The 20,823-nt window shown below is 40.5% G+C and overlaps 1 protein-coding gene and 1 non-coding gene across 2 annotated transcripts; both read left to right on the plus strand.

Annotated features, from left to right (window-relative positions):
- Positions 1 to 15,457: 15,457 nt before the first annotated feature.
- On the plus strand, positions 15,458 to 15,529 carry TRNAC-GCA (transfer RNA cysteine (anticodon GCA)). Its single transcript has one exon. It is a non-coding gene; the product is annotated as a tRNA-Cys (tRNA).
- A 1,203-nt stretch (positions 15,530 to 16,732) lies between these two features.
- On the plus strand, positions 16,733 to 17,483 carry LOC125867636 (uncharacterized; the record flags this gene model as incomplete). The annotated part of the gene is made up of 3 exons (XM_049548194.1): positions 16,733 to 16,808; positions 16,916 to 16,992; positions 17,070 to 17,483. Coding segments are annotated over 3 exons (486 nt in total), but the record flags the coding sequence as incomplete, so codon positions are not given.
- Between the last annotated feature and the right edge of the window lie 3,340 nt (positions 17,484 to 20,823).

Below are 20,823 nucleotides of genomic sequence, written 5' to 3' on the forward strand. Positions count from 1 at the left end.
AAGACCGACACAGGATTTTGTTTCCATTATATATGGATTACCGGGGTTAGGTGAATTTATATAGGCCTTGTGGGTTGAGGGCTTATTTTTAAGTTGAGTTGTACTTGTTTTTTTTCTTGATTTTGTGGCTGGTTTTACACTAGTAGCATAATAGTTAAGTATGGTTTAGCTCAAGGCCTATGTTTTGATACTAGGTGTCGTTTACGCCACTTGAGTTTGGGGAATGAGAATTATTGTGTATGAATGCATAAATACATCCTATATCACCAACATCCACAATTCATATTTTTTTAACAACAATTTCATGCTACAAAGCATTAGATTACAAACTAGAACCAATTCATAGTTGTAACATCCCGCCTTAGAAAAACCTATATTTAGAAAGCACTAAATTGGAAATAGCTAAATTAAAATTTTTGCAAAGTTATGCTAAGTTATGAGTTTTAGGTCAACTTCAAACGACCATAACTTTCATTACTGGATGAGTTAGGTGGCCCATAAGATATCAAATAAAAGGTCTTGGAATCCTCTTTCCAACGCCACCGAGTTTGCTAATTTTTGAGTCCGTATGAGGGAGATGTATCCATTTGAAATATGTTTGTCCAGTTAAGGAAAGTTACCCGAATTAGTGAGAGGTATTTTGGTCTTTTCCTTACCCATCAGCTTAATACGATATTAGTACTATTTTTGGGGTCAAATCTTATTTAGGTCAGTTTGCATAAATCAAAATACGCTTAGGGCTTTGAGAGGAGTTCAATAAGAGGAGAAAAGGAGAAAAGTTCAAGGCGTTCATTTGGGAAGATTTTCGAAGGGTTTTCGCCAAGGATTCGATCCTAAGAGGTATGTGAGTTCTCATAGTGTTGGGTTCATTCACCCACACATCAATCATGATTTACATATTTAAATTCATCCATAAAGATTGAAAGATTTAAGTTCTTGATTAGTGTTGCTTTTGTTCTTGAATTAGGATAGGTTTGATGATTTCTTGAGATAATCGTATTGAGTTTAAGAGTTGTTTTTTATTAGATTCTTGTGTACTTGTATTGGGTAATTGAATCTAAGGAAAGTTTGAGGAAAATAATCGATTAAAAATGTTTTAGGATAAGAAAACGAGTAGAAAAAATCATCGGATCGTTCAAGGGAAGGGCTGGGGCGGCGCTCCCCAGATGCGCCAGAGGGGCTGGGCGGCACCCCAGCAGTGCACCACATTTGAGTCTCTGAAGTTTAGGGGTTGGCGCCTCGCGTCAGCAGTGCGCCAGGGTCGCTTGACCCTACCCTTTTCCCGTCGTTTTCTCCGTTTAAGTTCTTCTAAAGTATACCTTTAGTCCCACCTGATTCTAATCACTCTAAGCTACATCTAAACATCAAAAGATCATTCATAACATGAATCATAACCTTGAATTAATAATTCATATTCAAGGTAGAGTTAAGAGTTAATTCTAAGAGTTCTTATGAGTCATTTTAAAAAGTCTTCTACAATCATTTTGAAATTGTTTTTAAGACTTGAGTTCTTGAGTATGAGGAAGAGAGAGTTAATTTCATTTTCTTTAAAATGATATATGGGAACTAAGTATTCTCAAGAGTAAATATTTTTCCATTAAATATGAGAGGAAATACTAATTTCCAAAATAGTTTTTGAGCAGTTTTGAGTACTATCTCTTTTAAGAGAAAATTTTTGAGTAATAATCTCAAACCGGAGAAAGAGTTTTGTTTTTAAACATATGAGCTAGTTATATTTTGGGAGTAGTATCGATCACCGATATGGGGACGAGTTCAGATAACTCAAAGTCCTCATAAACCATGTAGCCAACATGGGTAAAAAAAGTCATAACTTTTTAGATGATTTCTTATTGCTTTTAAGCATAGACTAGTGGATCCACTTAGTTAGTAGGTCCTATACCCTGACAAAGTATAGGACAGTTCTGGTAGTGTGGGACAGACGTTATATCATCACATAGCTCATAGTGATGGTTATCGGTTAGAGAATCTCCCACAGAGTTTATTTTGTATTTGCATATACAAATAGAGTTGATTTAGTATTCTTGCATACAAACTGGGTATATTATATTTTCTAATACATTGAGTTGTTATCTACTGTTTTAAGAGATTTCTTTATAATGCATCCTTACTACTGTTGTATATTGAAATAATTAGAGTAAGTTCAGTATCCTTGAGGTTGAGTTGAGTTGAGATGAGGTAAGTGTTTCTTTAGTTTCCCATCGAATGCTCGTACATTCCATGTACTGACACCATTTAGCCTGCATCTTTTATGAGGCAAATACAGGTAACCAGGATCATCAATCAGCGCTTCGTTGATCCAGTTGACTTTCAGAGTTATTTGGTGAGCCTCCTTGCTTACGGAGGATCCCTCACTTTGTTTTATCATTTCAGTTTTGTTTATAGCATGATCGGGGGTCTTGTCCTGGCATCCCTCATAGTATTAGAAGTTTCATAGATAGATAGAGATAATTAGTTCATGAGTCTAGTTAATGTCCATTTCAATTATTTATGTTTGGGACTTGAGTTGCCGTTTTGGCTAGTTAATATTTTATTTCTAAAATGGTCTGAGTTTACTTTTAGACAGTTGAGTAAAGTTTGTTTTTAAAACTCTTTTATTAGTAAGTAAGTCATTTGCTGAGAGTTGAGTCAGGCCAAGGGTTCGCTTGGGGCCAGCAATAGTTCTTAAGTGCTCATCGCGACCAGGGTGTAGTCTCAAAGCGTGACAAACTTGGTATCAGAGCATAGAGTTTAACAGTCCTAGTGTGTCAATGAAGTCGTGTCTAAAGAGTCCTAGATATTGGTGTGAAGCGCTCCACATCTATAATTAGGAGGCTACAATATTTATGAATTATCTCACTTCTTGTATACTCTTTTCGTGTGATAGAGTTCATCTCTATAAAGTTTCTCTCTAATTCGTGTTTGCGCGTATATTTCAGATAATACCTCTACAAAGAGCTTTCTAAGGTCGTCCTACTAGGAAGAATGTCGATCCACAGGATCAAGGGGTACCCAATGCACCAAAAGTGCAACCCCAATGGGAGGTCACAAATATTGATTTCTGGGATCCTATCTGGATGCTGAGTAAAGTTGTGACCAGCCAAGCTGGTCAGCAGAGAGGGGATCGATAGGATGTGGCTGATACATCCAAAATTTGTGAGTTCTTAAGGATGAATCCTCCAAACTTCATAGGTTCAAGTGTCACTGAGAATCCAGAAAACTTTTTGGAAGAGTTACAAAAGGTTTTTGAGGTTATGCATATTGTTGATGCTGAGCGAGTGGAACCAGCTACATACTAACTGAAGGGTGTTGCTAGAGTGTGGTTCGACCAATGGAAGAAGAGTAGAGATGAGGATGCACCATTTGTGAGTTGGCATGTGTTTGAGGAGGCCTTCTTGGGGTGTTTCTTTCCTCGAGAACTTAGAGAGGCCAAGGTAAGGGAATTCCTCACTCTTAAGCAAGAATCTATGAGTGTGCATGAGTACAACCTTAAGTTAACCCAAATGTCCCGTTATGCTCTGGAGATGGTTGCTGACATGAGGAGCAGGATGAGTCTTTTCGTATCTGGTTTGTCTTGTCAGTCAAGTAAGAAAGGCAATACAGCTATGCTGCTAGGGGATATGGACATAACATGGTTGATGATCCATGTGCAACAGGTTCAGGAATATAAGTTGAAGGATAGAGAAGAGTTTCGAAATAAGAAAGCCAAGACATCACGAAATGAGTCCGGGCAGCAGAAGAGTAATCCAAACCGGTCTTCTTTGCAACAAAAGCCAAATGGACTTGCCTCATCGTATGCACCTGCACCAAGGAACATATGTGAGTTGAAGAATCAGAATTTCATAGCTAGACACGCACAGTCTCAAGGTAGTGTGGCACAAAGAGGTAATGAGACTCCTGCATGTGCTAAGTATGGTAGAACCCACTTAGGATTGTGTCATGATGGCTCCACTAGTTGCTTCAAGAATGGTCACTTCATGAAAGAGTGCCCTAAGAATAGGCAAGGTGGCGGTAATGGAGGAAATAGAGCCCAATCTTGTTCAGTGGCTCCATAAGACAGAGCTGCACCTAAAGGAGCTACTTTAGGGACAGGCGGAGGAGCAAACCATCTATATGCTATCACTAGTCGCCAAGAGCAAGAGAATTCGCAAGATATTATCACTGGTATGATCAAAGTCTTTACTTTTGATGTATATGTTTTTTTAGATCCTGGAGCGAGTCTATCTTTTGTGACTCCTTGTATTGCTATGAATTTTAGTATTCTTCCTGAGCAACTTCTTGAGCCCTTCAGTGTTTCTACACCTGTTGGTGAGTCTATTCTAGTTGAGAGAGTTTATTGTGATTGTGTAATTTTTGTCAATTACAAGAACACGATGGCTGACTTCGTTGAATTAGACATGGTAGACTTTGATGTTATTCTGTATGGACTGGTTTCATGTCTGTTATGCCTCAGTTGATTGTAAAACTCGAGTAGTTAAGTTCCAATTTCCTAATGAGCTAGTTATTGAATAGAGGAGTAGTTCGGCAATGCCTAAGGGTCGTTTTATGTCGTACCTTAAGGCGAGAAAATTAGTTTCCAAGGGGTGTGTCTATCACTTAGTCCGAGTTAATGACTCTAGTGTTGAGACACCACCTATTCAGTCAGTTCCAGTTGTAAGTGAGTTTCCAGAGGTCTTTCCAAATGATCTTCCCGGAGTCCCTCCTAAGAGAGAAATAGACTTTGATATAGATATTCTTTATGAGACTCGTCCTATCTATATTTCTCCATATAAGATGGCTTCAACTGAGTTGAAAGAGTTAAAAGAGCAATTGAAAGATCTTCTTGAGAAAGGTTTCATTCGACCAAGTGTCTCACCTTGGGGCTATCGGGTCTTATTTGTGAGGAAGAAGGATGGTTATGTTAGAATGTGTATATATCACCGTTAGTTGAATAAGATTACTACAAAAAATAAGTATCTTTTTTCGAGAATTGATGATTTTTTTTATCAACTTAAGGGTGCCACTTGTTTTTCTAAGATAGACCTCAGATCAAGCTATCATTAGTAGAGAGTAAGAGAAAGTGACATCCCTAATACAACATTCAAGACCCGTTATGGTCATTATGAGTTTCTGGTCATGTCTTTTGGTTTGACTAATGCTCCTACAACGTTCATGGACCTTATGAACAGAGTGTTCAAGTCTTATCTTGATATGTTTGTTATCGTTTTCATTGATGACATTCTAATCTATTTGAGAAATGAGGAGGATCATGCTAGTCATCTCAGAGTAGTTCTCCAAAACTCTCAAGGATAGAGATTTGTATGCTAAATTCTCTAAGTGTGAGTTTTGGCTTGAGTATGTGGCATTCTTATGCCACGTTGTTTCTGGTGATGGAATTCAAGTTGATACTTAGAAAATAGAGGTAGTGCAGAATTGGCCTAGACCCACATCTCCAACTGATATTAGGAGTTTCTTGGGGTTGACATGATATTATAGAAGGTTCGTCAAGGGGTTCTCATCTATTTCATCCCTTTCGACCAAGTTGACTCAGAAGACAGTAAAGTTTCAATGGTCTGAAGCTTGTGAGAAAAGCTTTCAGGAATTAAAAACTAGGTTGACTACTACCCCAGTGTTGACCTTACCAGAGGGTAAACAAGGCTTTGTCATATATTGTGATGCGTCCAAAGTTGGACTAGGTTGTGTATCGATGCAGAATGGAAAATTTATAGCTTATGCCTCCAGACAGCTTAAGGTTCACGACAAGAATTACCCAACCCATGATCTAGAGTTGGTTGCTACAGTGTTCACTTTGAAGATATGACATCACTATTTTTATGATGTTCATGTAGATGTGTTCACCTATCACAAGAGTCTTCAGTATGTATTCAGTCAGAAAGATCTTAATCTCAGGCAAAGAAGGTGGTTGGAGTTACTCAAGGATTATGACATGAGTATTCTTTATCACCCAGGTAAGGTTAATGTTGTTGTTGAAGCGTTGAGAGGGTTTTTTATGGGCAGTACTTCCCATGTTCAGGAAGAAAAGAAGGAATTAGCTAAGGATGTGCACAGAGTTGCACACTTAGGAGTCTTTTTGTTGGATTCGAATGAAGGTGGAGTAGTGGCGATGAATGGGCCTGGATCATCATTAGTGTCAAAAGTGAAAGAGAAATAACACCAAGACCCTATTTTGCTTGATTTGAAGGCAAATGTTCATAAGCAGAAAGTGATGACTTTTGAACAAGGGGGAGATGGTGTATTCAGGTATTAAAGTAGGTTGTGTGTACCAAGGGTGGATGAACTCCAAGAGAGGATCATGGAGGAAGCTCATAGCTATAGATATTCGATTTATCCTGGTTCCACAAAGATGTATCGTGACTTGAGAGAAGTCTATTGGTGGAGTAGTATGAAAAATTGTATTGTTGAGTTCGTTGATAAGTGCCTGAATTGTCAACAAGTTAAGGTAGAGCACCAAAGGCCTGGTGGTATGGCTCAGAATATAGATATTTTGGAATGGAAGTGGTAGATGATCAATACGGACTTTATTACTGGTTTGTCACGGTCTCACAGGTAGCATGATTCTATTTGGGTGATTGTAGATCAGACGACTAAATCAGCCCACTTTTTATTGGTAAAGACTACCTATTCAGCAAAGGATTATGCTAAGTTATATATTCAAGAGGTGGTTAGAATTCATGGAGTTCCAGTGTCTATTATTTCAGATAGAGGTACACAATTTAGTGCACATTTTTGGAAATCTTTCCAGAAAGGTTTAGGTTCGAAGTTGAATTTGAGTACTATTTTCCATCCTCAGACTGATGGTCAAGCAGAGCGTATGATTCATACTTTAGAAGATATGTTTAGGGCGTGTGTGATCAATTTCAAGGGTAATTTGGATGATCACTTACCTCTCATTGAGTTTGCTTATAACAATAGTTATCACTCTAGCATCGAGATGGCTCCTTATGAAGCTCTTTATGGGAGAAGGTGCAGATCTCATATTGGATGGTTTGAGGTTGGTGAAGTTGGGTTGATAGGACCAGACTTGGTTTATCAAGCTGTGGAGAAAGTGAAGATCATTCAAGAAAGGTTGAAAATGGCGCAGAGTCGTCAGAAATCCTACACTGATGTTAGGAGAAGATACTTAGAGTTTGAGGTGGATGATTGGATTTACTTGAAGGTTTCACCCATGAAGGGTGTTATGATATTTGGTAAGAAGGGGAAGCTTAGTGTAACACCCCAGAAAAAAATTCGAACTAAGACTCGAACTGTTCTTCATAGTGAGTGAGATTTTACCAAGGAATTAAAAATTTCTTATAAATTAAGGTGAGGTCACTAGATGTAGCACCTTGAGTTCCAAAAATAACTAAATTGGAAATAACAAAAATCTGAAATTTGGCAAGTTAAGCTAACTATGAGTTTTGGATCAACTTCAAACAATCATAACTCCTAGCACAAGATGATTTAGGTGTGCTACAAGATACCGTAGGAAAGATCATTGAATTATCTTTCCAACTCTACTGAATTTTCTCAGTTTCAAGGTCGGATGAGTGAGATATGCCCTTTTGAAGTCAGGTTGTCCAGTTAAGGAAAGTTACCTGAAAATAGTAAGGGGTATTTTAGTCTTTTCCATATCCAATCAGATTTATATGGTTTTTAGTAATGTTTTATGGGTCTAATCCTATTAGTTTCAATTTTATAATCCTAATATATGCCTAGGGTTTTAGTTGAGAGTTCAAGAAGAGAAAAGAAGAGAAAAGAGGAGAGGATAAAAGCGTTCGTCGAGAGTCTTGTGTTTTGTTGCGGAGTTTTTCCATGGGTTCAATACCTAAGAGGTATGTAAGCTTCCATAGTATTGGGTTAGTTCACCCACAAGCCAATCATGTTATTTTCAGCGAAATTTCATTCTTGAAGTTGAAAGATTAGAGTTTTTGATGAGTTTTTTAAAATCATTCTAAATCTTGTTGTGTTGGGGTTTTGATGATTTCTTGAGATTAAAGTGAGTGATTTTAGGGATTTATTGAGTATATTAGAGTGCACTTATGTTAAGTAATTGAATCCAAGTGATTGGGGAAGAAATCATTTGATTCTAGGCAAATTAGGGTGAGAAAACGAGCAAAGAATTTCGTTAGGTCTTCTGGATTGAGACCTGGCGCGTCGCGCTAGTCAGAGAGCCCCAAAGTATTCTCTAAAGTTTAGGGGCTGGCGCCCCGCGCTACTTATAGCCCCAGGGTCGCCTGCCCCATCCAGTTTGCAATTGGTTGCTCCGTTTGAGTTCTTTCGAAGGGTACCTTCACTCCTTTTCGATTCTAACTTCTCTAAGCTACTTCTAAACACCAAAAATCATTCCTAACATGATCATAACCTTTAATTCATAATTCAAATTCAAGGTAGAGTTGAGAGTCAAGTTTTGAGAATTCTTTCAAACATTCTAAGAAAGTCCCTCTGAGTCCTTTTGTGGAGTCTTCTACAACTTCTAGTAACTTGTTCCAAGACTCAAGTAAGTGAACATGAGAGTGACGAGAATGTATTCATGAGTATACACTATCACCTAGATCCTTCATATCATGAACCATAACTCTTGAATTCATAATTCACATTCAAGGGAGAGTTAAAAGTAGAGTCCAAGAAAATATTTTAGTTTAATTGTGAATTCTTTGAGATCAACTATTGATTTGAGCTATGTTTTGAGGAAGTAAGTATGATAATGAAAAGATTCATTTACTTGAGTTCCATATTGTTATTTAGACTCTTGAGTCGAGTTGTTCATGCCCATAAATTCCGTAGACTCCATAAATTTAGTATCATTGAGAGGAGTAGTATCTTCAGGTTCTAAGTCTTGAGTATTGAGTTCCTAATCCCCTTTGAGATTGTATTTCTAATCATGGGACTATTACATGTTACCCATGAAGTCCTTGAGTTGAATTGTTCATGCCCATAATTTCGCACGAACCCTATAAGTTGAACAGTCTTGAGATGAGAAGTATCTTTGAGTCCTTGAGTTGAGTAGTTCATGCTCATAATCCTGCATGAACCCTCTGAGTTGAGCATTCTTGAAATGAGTAGTATCATTGAAGTTCTTGAGTTCCAAGTATTGAGATCTATCTATGGTTATTGAAAACCTTGCATTCAGTCGTTCACGACCATAATTCGGCATGAACTATATTTTAAGAAGTCTTTTACAAAATTTTTAACTTTGTTTTAAGACTTAAGCTTTGAGTTGAGTAAAGAGTAAGAGTAAAGTTCATTTCTTCAAAGATTATACGGGAACTAAGTATTCCCAAGAGTTAAAATGTTTTCATATTTGAACAAGAAAGGAAACACTGATTTCCAAGAGAGTTTTTAAGCTAAGTTTTGAGTAATTACCTCAAACCAAAGAAAGTGTTTTGTTTTAAAAACGTATGAGCTAAGTATATTTTTGGGAGTAGTATTGAGCACCGATATGGGGATGCGAGGTCATAATAACTCAAGTCTCCATAAACCATGTAGCCATCATGGGTAGAAAGGATCATACTTTTTAGATGATTTCTTAGTGCTCTTTAGCATAGAGTAGTGGATTTACTTAGTTAAGGCGTTCTAAATGACGGCAAAGTATAGGACAGTTCTGGCAGCATGGACAAGACGTTGTATCATCACTTAGGCTCATAGTGATGGTTGTCGATTAGAGAAACTAGCACAGAGTTATATTGTATTTTTATATACACATTGAGTATTATTGTATTTTTTCAATACATTGAGTTGCTATCTACAGTATTTACAACTTTCCATATATATTGCATTTTTTTATTGCTCTATCCTTGAGTATCATGAGTTGAGTCCTTCGAGTTAAGTACCTTGAGTTAAGTATCTTGAGCTGATTTGTGCTTCATTGTGTCGAGTACCTTATTGTTGAGTTTCACCGAGGTGAGAACCTTATTACTGAGTTGAGTATCTTATCCTTGGGTACTTCTGAGTTGAGTAAGTTTGAGTAATTTTTAGTAACCTTGAGTATTCCTTGGGTTGAGTAGGTTTGAGAAGAGGTAAGTATGTTTTCCTTTTTATCAAGTTTCAAGTTGATGTTATACTTTAGAATTTCCCTTACATGCTCGTACATTCCATGCACTGAGTCATTTTGCATGCATCATTTCATGATGTAGATTCAGGTATTCGAGATCATTAACAGAAGCTTCGTTGATATCATATGGAGTTCGTGTTAACTATGGTGAGCCTTCTTGCTTCCGGAGGATTTCATTTACGTTTTAGTTATTTCAGTTGTTAGGATGTCATGGGTCTTGTCCCGACTTCCATCTTTATCATTTAGAGGCTTCATAGATAGATAGTAGAGTTTGTGAAGTTTGTTTCATTTATCTTATTAAATGTATTAAAGACTTGAGTTGCCTATTGTTGGCTAGTTGAATATTCTATTTTTTTATTATTCAAAGTTATTCATTTGAGTTAAGGACTTGTAAGTTTCATGAATTATATTTATTTTTTAAGTTTTTGCATGTTTAAGTTAGTCTTTCGCTTGTAGTCAGCCAACATGAGGGTTCGCTTGGGGACCAACGATGGTTCTTGAGTGCTGGCCACATCCAGGGTGTAGGCTCAGGTCATGATACTTAGTCCCCAGTATATTGGTCCTTACAGGATATCCAAAAGGATTGTTAAAGTAGCGTACGAGTTGGAGCTACCGTCATAGTTAGAAGCAGTCCATCCAGTGTTTCACATTTCAATGTTGAAGAAGTGTATGGGCAATCATTCACTTATAGTACCGACTAAAAATATTGGTATTAAGGGCAACCTATCTTATGAGGAGGTACCCATTCAGATTCTAGATCATCAGGTTCGCAAATTGAGAACCAAGGAAGTAGCATCAGTCAAGATCTAATGGAGGAATCAGTTTGTTGAAGAAGCTACTTGGGAAGCTGAAGAAGATATGAAGAAGAGATAACCACACCTCTTTCAGTCCGGAGAAACTCCAGATCAATGTACTAATTCTTTTCTTAGTACTCTTTACTTGATAAACTGAATGTGTTAGATTTGCATGTTGGGTGTTTGAGTTGGGTGTTAGATGTTACCACTTTTAGTTCTATATAGAGTAATATCATTCAAGGATGAATGTTCCCACAGGGGATATATTGTAACATCCCGCCTTAGAAAGAGCTATATTTAGAAAGTGCTAAATTGGAAATAGCTAAATTAAAAATTTTGCAAAGTTATGCTAAGTTATGAGTTTTGGGTCAACTTAAAATGACTATAACTTTCGGTACACGATGAGTTAGGTGGCCCATAAGCTATCAAATGAAAGGTCTTGGAATCATCTTTCCAACACCACCGAGTTTGCTAATATTCGAGTCTGAATGAGAGAGATATGGCCATTTGGAATCTTCCTGTCAAGTTAAGGAAAGTTACCCAAATTAGTGACGGTATTTTGGTATTTTCCTTCTCCCATCAGCTTAATACAAAATTAGTATTATTTTTGGGGTCAAATTTTATTTAGGTCGGTTTGCATAAATCAAAATATGCTTAGGGTTTTAAGAGGAGTTCAAGAAGAGGAGAAAAGGAGAAAAGTTCAAGGCTCATTAAGATTCAGAAGATTTTCGAAGGGTTTTCGCCAAGTATTCGATTCTAAGAGGTATGGGAGTTCTCATAGTATTGGGTTCGTTGACCAAAGCACCAATCATGATTTACATATTTGAGTTCATCCATAAAGATTGAAAGATTCAAGTTCTTGATTAGTGTTCTTGAAGTGTTTCTTTCGTTCTTGAATTAGGATGGGTTTGATGAGTTCTTGAGATAATCGTATTGAGTTTAAGAGTTGTTTTTATAAGATTCTTGTTTACTTTTATTGGGTAATTGAATCTAAGGAAATTTTGAGCAAATCAATCGATTAAAAGTGTTTTAGGATCAGAAAATGAGTTGAAAAATTTGTCGATCGTTATGGGGAAGGGTTGGGGTGGCGTGCCCCAAATGCGCTAGAGAGGCTCGGCGGTGCCCCAACAGTGCGCCACATTTAAGTCTCTGAATTTTAGGGGATGGCGCCCGCGCCAGCAGTGCGCCAGGGTCGCCTGCCCCAAACCCACTTCAGCTTTCAAGATTGGGTTGGTGTTCCGATAGGCGAGAGGTGTGAAGCCAGATCGTACTAAAGACAATGAAAAAATTTGGAAAATGATAGATTTCCAAAAAATAAGTAAAAACAGAATGAAAGACAGTCCTATATTGACAAGGACGAGCTTTTTCACGAAGAAAGCTTCGCGCCCAACTGTTTGTATATCGATCGGAAAGAAGCAGTTGCAAATGCTATCAGTGGTTCTTCCTTCCTATCCCATCTATCTATAAGAGTTGCTTGATTCGCCCCCATCTTTAATAGGACTAGACTAAGTTCGGGCAGATCTCCGTCCCATTTCACGGATGCATCGCATTGAGAATTGACTCGTCGGATTAACCACTTAGACGGAGAGTCCCCCGTATTCCATTTCATTGGCAACTGAAATAGATCTAAATGGATTGCGCGGTACCCCGGACCGAAGAAATTCCAAAATGAATTGAAAAGAATATCAATATAAGGCCCAGATGTAACCTGTGCGGAGCAAGCCTACACTGGCCTGCAACTGCTTTCTCATTGGCTCCATTAGGGTTCGTAGCCTCATCCTGAAAAGGTTTTTTTCTTTCTCCGGATATACTCTCAACTTTCCCTGCTATCCTATCAACAGGTCAGTCAATATCAGTAGTGGNAAAAACCAGACGAAATAGTAGGTATAAAGTAAATTGCCCAATGTTTCCAAATTAGTCCAACTTCGTACCTTTCCGGCATAAACCGTATATCTCAGAGAGGTCGTATTTCTTTGGGTTGGTAGTAATGGAATGCTTTCATTATCTAAAATAAAGAACATCTCCCACCAAAAGATAAGTCCAATAATACCACTCACTGGTAAATAGCGCAATACTTCTTCGTGAATCTATGGAACCGCTATTTGAATATGGAACATCATAACAACGAATAGGAATGAAACGACTGCAACTTTGTTTGGTCTTCCTTTTTCCTTCGGCCCATGTTTCAAAGCTAGCAAAAAGTTTGAGCCTTCGGGATCTCTCTTGGCTTAGCAGCCCTTCTTCCTCTGGTGTGCCATGATGGTATGGAAGATGCATTTTCTCTGGCCGTTGCAGGGCACTTCTTTGACTAAAGCAACAAGGGCTTTAGGAGTTACACCGGTTTGCCTTCTGGCTTGACTGAATGGACTGAGACCGAGGAACAACTATCGTGCTTTCATCCTTCCTGAATATTTTGGGAACTTTCTTCTATTAATTGTTTTCGAAATGCCGATTTTCCTGTCTGCGCTAAGGCGATAAGGAAAAAGAGAGGGGCCTTTAGTATGTGGAAACAAAAAGAAAGAAGAGAAATTGGGCCATCTTTCCCGAGAGAGGCCGCCTTCTCTCAGGCTAGTAGTCTTCTACTTCTAGTCGACTGCTCTATGACGGGCTTCCCTCTTTCCTTGGCTCTGCTCGCTCGTCTACGCTCCGCCCCAGCAAGTAATAATTGAAAAATGATGTTTCCTTTCCTTACACTCCCCCCAAAAATAAGAGAGACTGAATTTCTTCCACCTTCCCTGTACGAGTAGTGAAGAAGTATAGATTTAGTTGGTTGTTGACCAACGGAAAGCATGGGATCAAAAAAGGCAGAATTTACGCATGAGTAACGAGAGAGATTCTCCACACGAACGAACGACCCGCCAAGTTTGAACTGACATAGGTGAATCGGACCAACACCTATCAACCACCAACAAGGAGTCGCTTTGGTTACGCAGTTTGGTTAGCAGGCAGGCCGCCTTCCGACATCTGCGGGCCGGTAGGCTACCCTAAGGGGGTCGAGGGCAGCTATTTGTACTTTTTTTTGGGCGAATCTCGATTGAAAGAATCTCATTCGGCTCCGCTACAGTCGCGATTGCTCTTATTGATACAGTTTCATTTTTTTAGGCAGTTTCGTATTCTAATGATCCCGTCTTACCTGATGATTAGGATTTGCTTTCCCTATTTGAAAAAAAAAGATCTGTGTCACTCTCACTATGCTTCACACATGAAATTATACAGCTTTCAAGGGCTCATCATAGCCCTTTTTGTGACTCGACTCAAGCTCATCATAACCTTTTTTGTGATCACGCTCATCATAACCTTTCCTAAAAGTAGACGACAAGTTTGAAATCTTAATGCCAGCACTAGGCATATTTCTACTGACGAAGGATAAGAGTGTGCCCCTGCCGATACACTTCCATACCAAGAAAGTAGTGGAGAAGGCCCAAGTCTTTCATATTTTAATGAGCATGCAAGAACGAAAGAAGAGCAAGTATTCCCTTCCGACTTTTCTTGGTCATCAATACGACCTGTTCTTAATAGAACCAATCTTATTCTCTGAACAATCGGAATTTCGTACTTCTGTCGGATCCTCCCTATCTCTTGATCGAGCTTGTGTAGGTAGATGTTGCCTGGTAGGGCCGATAGTAATACACTGTATGGGACGGAGTAAAGGCCCTTCTCACCTCCTACGAGTCGTCCGGCGGAAAAGACTTTATGAATGGGGTAAAAGAACTTGGGATCGTCGATCTCTTCCTTAAAGATTGGGATGAGTCGATGTCGGTCGATGGTGTGAAAACACTTCCTGATGTCGAATTCCAAAAATATGCCAATGGACTCATGACATCCATGCACTGAGTCGTCAAATGACGCGCGTTAAGAAGACCCAAGCCTACATGCACGGGCCCATCCCACAAAGTCCTACAAATGAAGACTCGGGCCTGTCAAGCTTGCTTTCCTCGATCCAAGCCCGGTGAAGGTTTTTGCTCTCGTATTGCGGGTTTTCCACTTCGTTCAGTTACATTAGGGCTTTATACAACTCTACCTTGGTGATTAAGTTCCGCTTTAGTTGGTGTGAAATGAGCGGACATACAGATTTTCATTTTATGAGACTATATGCATGCAAGATGTATTGGGGGTACAAAAAGAATCCTTTTTCTTTACAGTCGTATCTACTGTGATAAGAAAGCGAGATCTCATGACTCGACCTGTAGACGGTGATACCGCCACCTTTGGCGACGTGATCCTTTCTTATTCACTTGTGCTGGTGGCGGAGAGGTCGGCGCCTGTGTTCTGGCTCTGGGGGTGGGTCTTCCCTTTCTCAATTATGACGTACTGTGAAAGGCTATTGGGATCGATCCCTTCAACCCTCCTTGGAATGGAAGGTCGCAAGAGAAAAGAAAACTATTCTTCTTAGAAGCTTTTTCAACCTACCTGAGGTAAGGAAGTAAAGCAACCAATAGCCTTTTTACCTACTATGCCTTTCACCAGGTGAGCAAAAAGTAGGTTCTACCTCCTTCTGCAATAGTGATCTATCCCGTCAATCCCACCCGCGAGCTATCCATTCTAACCTGTCTTTGCCTAGCAAGATACGTCTAGTTCTCCCTCCGCTTGCCTAATCCAGGAAAGGTTTTCACCTATTTTTTATTTGTAGCATTTTGGCGACATGGCCGAGTGGTAAGGCAGAGGACTGCAAATCCTTTTTTCCCCAGTTCAAATCCGGGTGTCGCCTGATCAATGAACCTAAGCCAAGAGCCCACTTCAGATTCATAACATCTTCCACCCTCTGAATCAAAGATTTACTCACTGCCAACAAAAACATACTATATTTACTAGTTTAAATCGATTCACTAAGCTAGTTAAAAGCCTTATTACGCAATTCCACCAGTGTGTAATACATCCAACATTCTCAATATTAAACGTTTTTGGCAAGCCAGAGCAAGACTTCTCTGTGGGAGCTATTCCTAGTTTTTTTTTATTATTCCTAGCCAGAGTAATGAAACTAATCTCGAGATCCAGAAACCTATCTATACGCCTAGCCTTAAGCAAAAGAAATCTCGTTAGTCCTACCATAAAAAGCCGGAATTTTTTATTAGAAAGAGCAGGCAAAGCCCGAAGGCTGCTATCCCAATAGAAAGGGCGGAACAAGGAGAGGAGCTGAAAGCCTTGTGGAACGGGATTTGATTCTGCAAGCGGTTCAGTACAAACGAAGAAATTTCAAACAAAAGGGTCGGAACTCGCTGATAGGAAAGGAAAGAAAAACAAAGCAATGCCAAGAGCTCCGTGTTTGTCAACCAACCTGCCATGTTCAGACCGGGGCGCCTCGACGATGATGTAGTCGTAGTAGTCCTCTGATGGGAAATCTGTTAAGATCCACCCGAGCCGAGTCAGTGTTGGGGTTGGGTTGGTTGATTGCCCAAAAAATGATTCTTATCCCATCCGTCAGGTTTGTATGTACCCACGCTCCTGTTTATTATTTACGACCACTGAACAAACTTGGTTGACGAACTTAGTTTATGCGCCGCTAATGTAGCGGCTTGTCGAGCATTTGACAAACTCACACCATCCATTTCAAATAGGATTTGTCCCTTGGAGGAAAAGGTTGATGCTAGAGTATTACAAAAAAAAATGGAGTTCGCTCTACTGTCCAATGGCTTTAGCCCGGAATCAGTTCTCAATGAGAGGCACAAAATACGAGGAACTTCAAAGTGGTCACTTCCCTCTTCTTATTACTTCAGACAATGCTTCCGGAGCTAGACGGAAACAGCCTTCTACCTTCAAATCTTTTCAAAAGCATTCGCTACCTTCCCTTATGCATCCAACCGCTTCACTAATGTGAATAGGTTATACAGAAGGGTAGGTTGGTTATATACTCTTATGCGCCTTCCTTCTTCGAACCTTTTGGTATGTATTGCCCCCTAACTATAGATCAGATCCACCAGACAAGAAACTCAATTCCGCACTGCTGCTGAGTCGTCGGACTTATCCACCAAGGGATTCGTGGAATTTCTGTGGATTGCGTTGGGGGAAATCTACCAAAGCTAGGCAGATAGATAGACTCCTTTCCCGCTGCTAAGGGAGAGCAAGAAAGAAAATCAAATGATTGTTTTTTAACCAGCGCCCTCTTTTGGGTATGCAGGTACTAAGAGCCCTCTCACTACCAACCAGCGGACATCATCTGGCTGGGTCTTGCCGGTATCAACAACGAGGAAGAAACAACCAGAAACAGCAACTAACTATGGCTCTTGGCCCAGACAACGTCCTAGGCGTAGGGGAGATCGGAGCAACAGGGAACGCCTAGACGACGTTTTTCTTCCTGGGCTGCAGTAAGTAGATCGAGAGGTCGTTCCGCCCCTTGTCCCCGAATATGGGGAATATGTTCTCATAAAATCTTGCTCCAATCTGACCTAGCTGGCGAGCGATCCCAGTTCGCGACAGAGAACAAGACAGCAAGCGAGCGTACTTTTGTTCGCTTCTTCTCCACCAAGCACGGAAGTTTAAGGATAACTGTAGGTCGGTGGCTACCTAAGGAAACTCCGATTCGATCCGCCCCCCGGCTGGGAGGCATCTACCTCATCCCGATCACAAGGAGAGGTTCACTATGATGGGGGGTACTTTTTTTTCCCTTAAGGAAAAAATGAAATGCATAGGGGACCATCCTTTTGTTGCGGCATGNCCGACTTATTTGAGGAACAAAGTAGCTCGACCAACGAGAGAGGAACAACTGGCTAATTTCACACTTACCTATGAGCTATGAGAAAAGAGGTTTCTGGAACAGGTAGTGGGTACCGGCTCGCCGAAGACTCATTCTTTCCTCGGGGATGACTTCTTGCTGACCTAAGCTCAAAGAGGTGAGAACTCTCAATCGAATGTGATCGACACGACAGTCCCATCCTTCTGCTTTCCTTTGTATGAAATGAGGGCCCCCCTATCACTTAAAGGCAGCCTCCTAACCCGCGGAACCTGCTTGCCCGTTGGTTAGCTGCATCTGTTCTTTGAACATGGATGGCGGTACCGATTCTAAGTCGTTCTTGTGCTCTAAAAGACTTGCCTCATAAGAGAAAAAAATGACCTGTGGGAACTCACTCTCCTGCGCTAGTTAATCAGATGCCATCCGAGTCGCCACCAATCATGAATCATGATGGGGAGATTGGTCATCTTCTAGCTTACTCTGCTAGAACTACTATAACTTCCACGGCTGCTACTAAGCTAATAAGATCGAGGGGCCGCCTCGGCAGGTTTCTTTCTTCAGGTAGTGAAGTCACTCCGGTTTGTGTATGACTTGACGCTCTAAAGTCTGTATCTTGCCCCTAGTTACTTAATCGTATTCGACTTCTATCGCAGATCTGTTATTTCTTACGCATTTCTTTCCATTAGCTCTCCAAGCTTCCTATCTTTCCATTCCTTCCTAAGCTTCAGTTGGTGTAATAGTCCCACTCCCAGTAAGGGGAATCCTTCCTAAGAAAGAATTTTTTCCGTTTTGTTGAGGCATGATGAGAGAGGGCGACTCCATGTCGTTGTTGTTCTGAAGAAAATGGAGGCGGACCATATTACTATTATTGTTGTTACGGTCGGAGGAGTCGGTGGTTGGGCGTGTTCTTGGGCCATCATAGAAACATAGATAGGGTCGACGAAGGAACGAAGAACGAAACTTTACGACAACTTTTTCGTAGACGTTCACTTGCATCACATACACAAGTGCTCTCTGAACCGTGCAATAAGGTCACCCATAACACGGCTCTCCCACTTAGAACGAAAATGGGAAGTAGCGTCGCAACTCCGGACCGAAAGCACGACACGAATGGCAAGCGTGTAAGCGCAGGTTTTCTGTCTTTCCTTTCCCTTCCTAGACAGAATCGAAATCTGAGTCTGCGTCTTTTCTTTTGTGTGTCAAGCGAGTTTGGAAAGAAGGTTCCCGGTTGGCTTTGTATGAAGAATCCTATCTTTCTAGCCCTAAGTGAGCAATAGTGCGGGAAGGGGGCGAGACCAAGCCGAGCCACTAGTAGAGTAAGCCCTTCCCACGTGTCAAGTTGAATATGAATAAATGAATGCAGCCTCAACCAGAGAGATCAACCTGCGCCTTTGAGTTGAGGCCGCTGGCAGCGCAGAACGAACTAATCCGCGACCAGCAAGTTTTTCGAAAGCGAGCTGAATGGAATTGTTACTTTCCAAAAATCTTACTTCAAATCAAGAGAGAGCGATTCGACATGATCTTCGAAAGAAGCAAAAGAGCCAAGGAGCATCCTCGAATCCTGATCAAGCCCCTGAAGCTGGAAGATTGCGCATCCGATCATCGAGTGGCGCAGGTACACTCTTTCCTTTTATCCCACCTAATGATTCAACTGATTTTTTTCAAGCAATCGCAACTACTTTCTTTCTCTTCCACTTTCGGTGAGAGGGGTGCCGAGATCCTGGTGCAGCGGGATCTTCCCATCATGATCGACTAAAGGGAAAGTCGCAAAAGCAATATTGGTTCGAATCCAATTCATGATTCCAGTTCAAAATTCATTCAATCGAAGAAAAGAAGGAAGCATTACGAACAGATAGCCAAAAGGTCGTGCCTGCGAGGGGTCGCCCATACGGATAGAGAGTGACTCCTCGTATTTTGTGCCTCTAATTGAGAACCGATTCCGGGCTAAAGCCATTGGACAGTAGAGCGAACTCCATTTTTTTTTGTAATACTCTAGCATCAACCTTTTCCTCCAACGAACGCTTTAAAGGCGCCCTTATTTATTTCCAGGGAACCGTTCTGTCTTATTGCAACAACCAAGCCTAAGACACATAGACTGTACTTCTATGCGTACTGAGCTGAGGTCCTCCCCGCAGGGATAAACTATCTTTGCCATACTTCCTTGATAGGTGAGACTTCCACGAAAGAAAGCACGGATAAGAATAATCTTAGTATGCAAGGACTGAGGAGCGGAAAGCCACTTGACTGTAAGGAAAGGGGTTTAGCGAGAAAATTAGCTCACACCTATCTTTGATGAAAGAAGCCACAAGTTTAGGTAGAAAGAACAGCCAGTGTCAGAGAGATGACTTCTTTTGGACGGCTCCTCTCTTCTCGAGAATCCGCCGGAGTCAGATTAGTAGGGGAGTTCACACCGGGACTTTTAACATAGAGAAAGAACCCATACCCTGAACCGGGGAAAAGTAATAAGGACCCAGGAAATGGTGAAGTACGTGAATCGACTCCTTCTTCGAGTCCAGACCTTTTAACATAAAATAAAGAATAAGGGACTAACTTCTTTCTTGACAAGGATCCTGAATAAATCGCACATGCTCCAAGGACTTCACGAAATTATGAGGCACACAGGTGGGTTAGATCCTGGTATTGATTTAATAGGCTGACATTTCTATCTAACACTTTCTCGGTATAAATCTTATGGTAGACTCCAGGTGGATATAGCACCATTCATCTTCATTATTTAGCAAGGTTGGACCGCAAATTCGAGAAATGAAACTCTACTGACCCCAATCTGAGATCAATCTCGGTCCTTCTGACCCGGCCCGCGGCGGAGTCATTTTCCTCGAATAAGTTGAGGTACTTTTGCCAATTATCCGACCCCGACCCTGAATCCACCGCCCTTCCTCCAGCGGAATTATCATCCATGTGCAAGCTGCTGCAACCGCCTACCAAAGCGACGAGCGAAAGAAGAAGGATAGGCATTTCCAAACCAAAGAGCCTAAAATGAGCACGTAAGGCATGGAGTAAAAAAGAACCTTTGACCCTCTCCATAATAAGGTAGGGATCAAAGCCAATCCAATGAGACAGGAGCCAAGTAGTCAAAACAAGGGTAGAAAGGAGAATCATAGAATGAATAAAAGGTAAGGGTCGAAGGACTTTTAGAAATCCGATCGGTGTAAACATGATATAAATTTTTCTTTGTCCTTTCTTATTCTTAGCTTCCCCCAAAAAAAAGAGAAACTTGTAGGAAATCGCCGGTTGGGTTTGGTTATCCAACCAGGAAAGGCATGGGGCTTTTGGGCATGGTAACTAAACACTTAGTTAGCGTTAGCTTTTTTTTT

Source organism: Solanum stenotomum, chromosome 6, assembly GCF_019186545.1.
Source record: "Solanum stenotomum isolate F172 chromosome 6, ASM1918654v1, whole genome shotgun sequence".
NCBI lineage: Eukaryota > Viridiplantae > Streptophyta > Magnoliopsida > Solanales > Solanaceae > Solanum > Solanum stenotomum.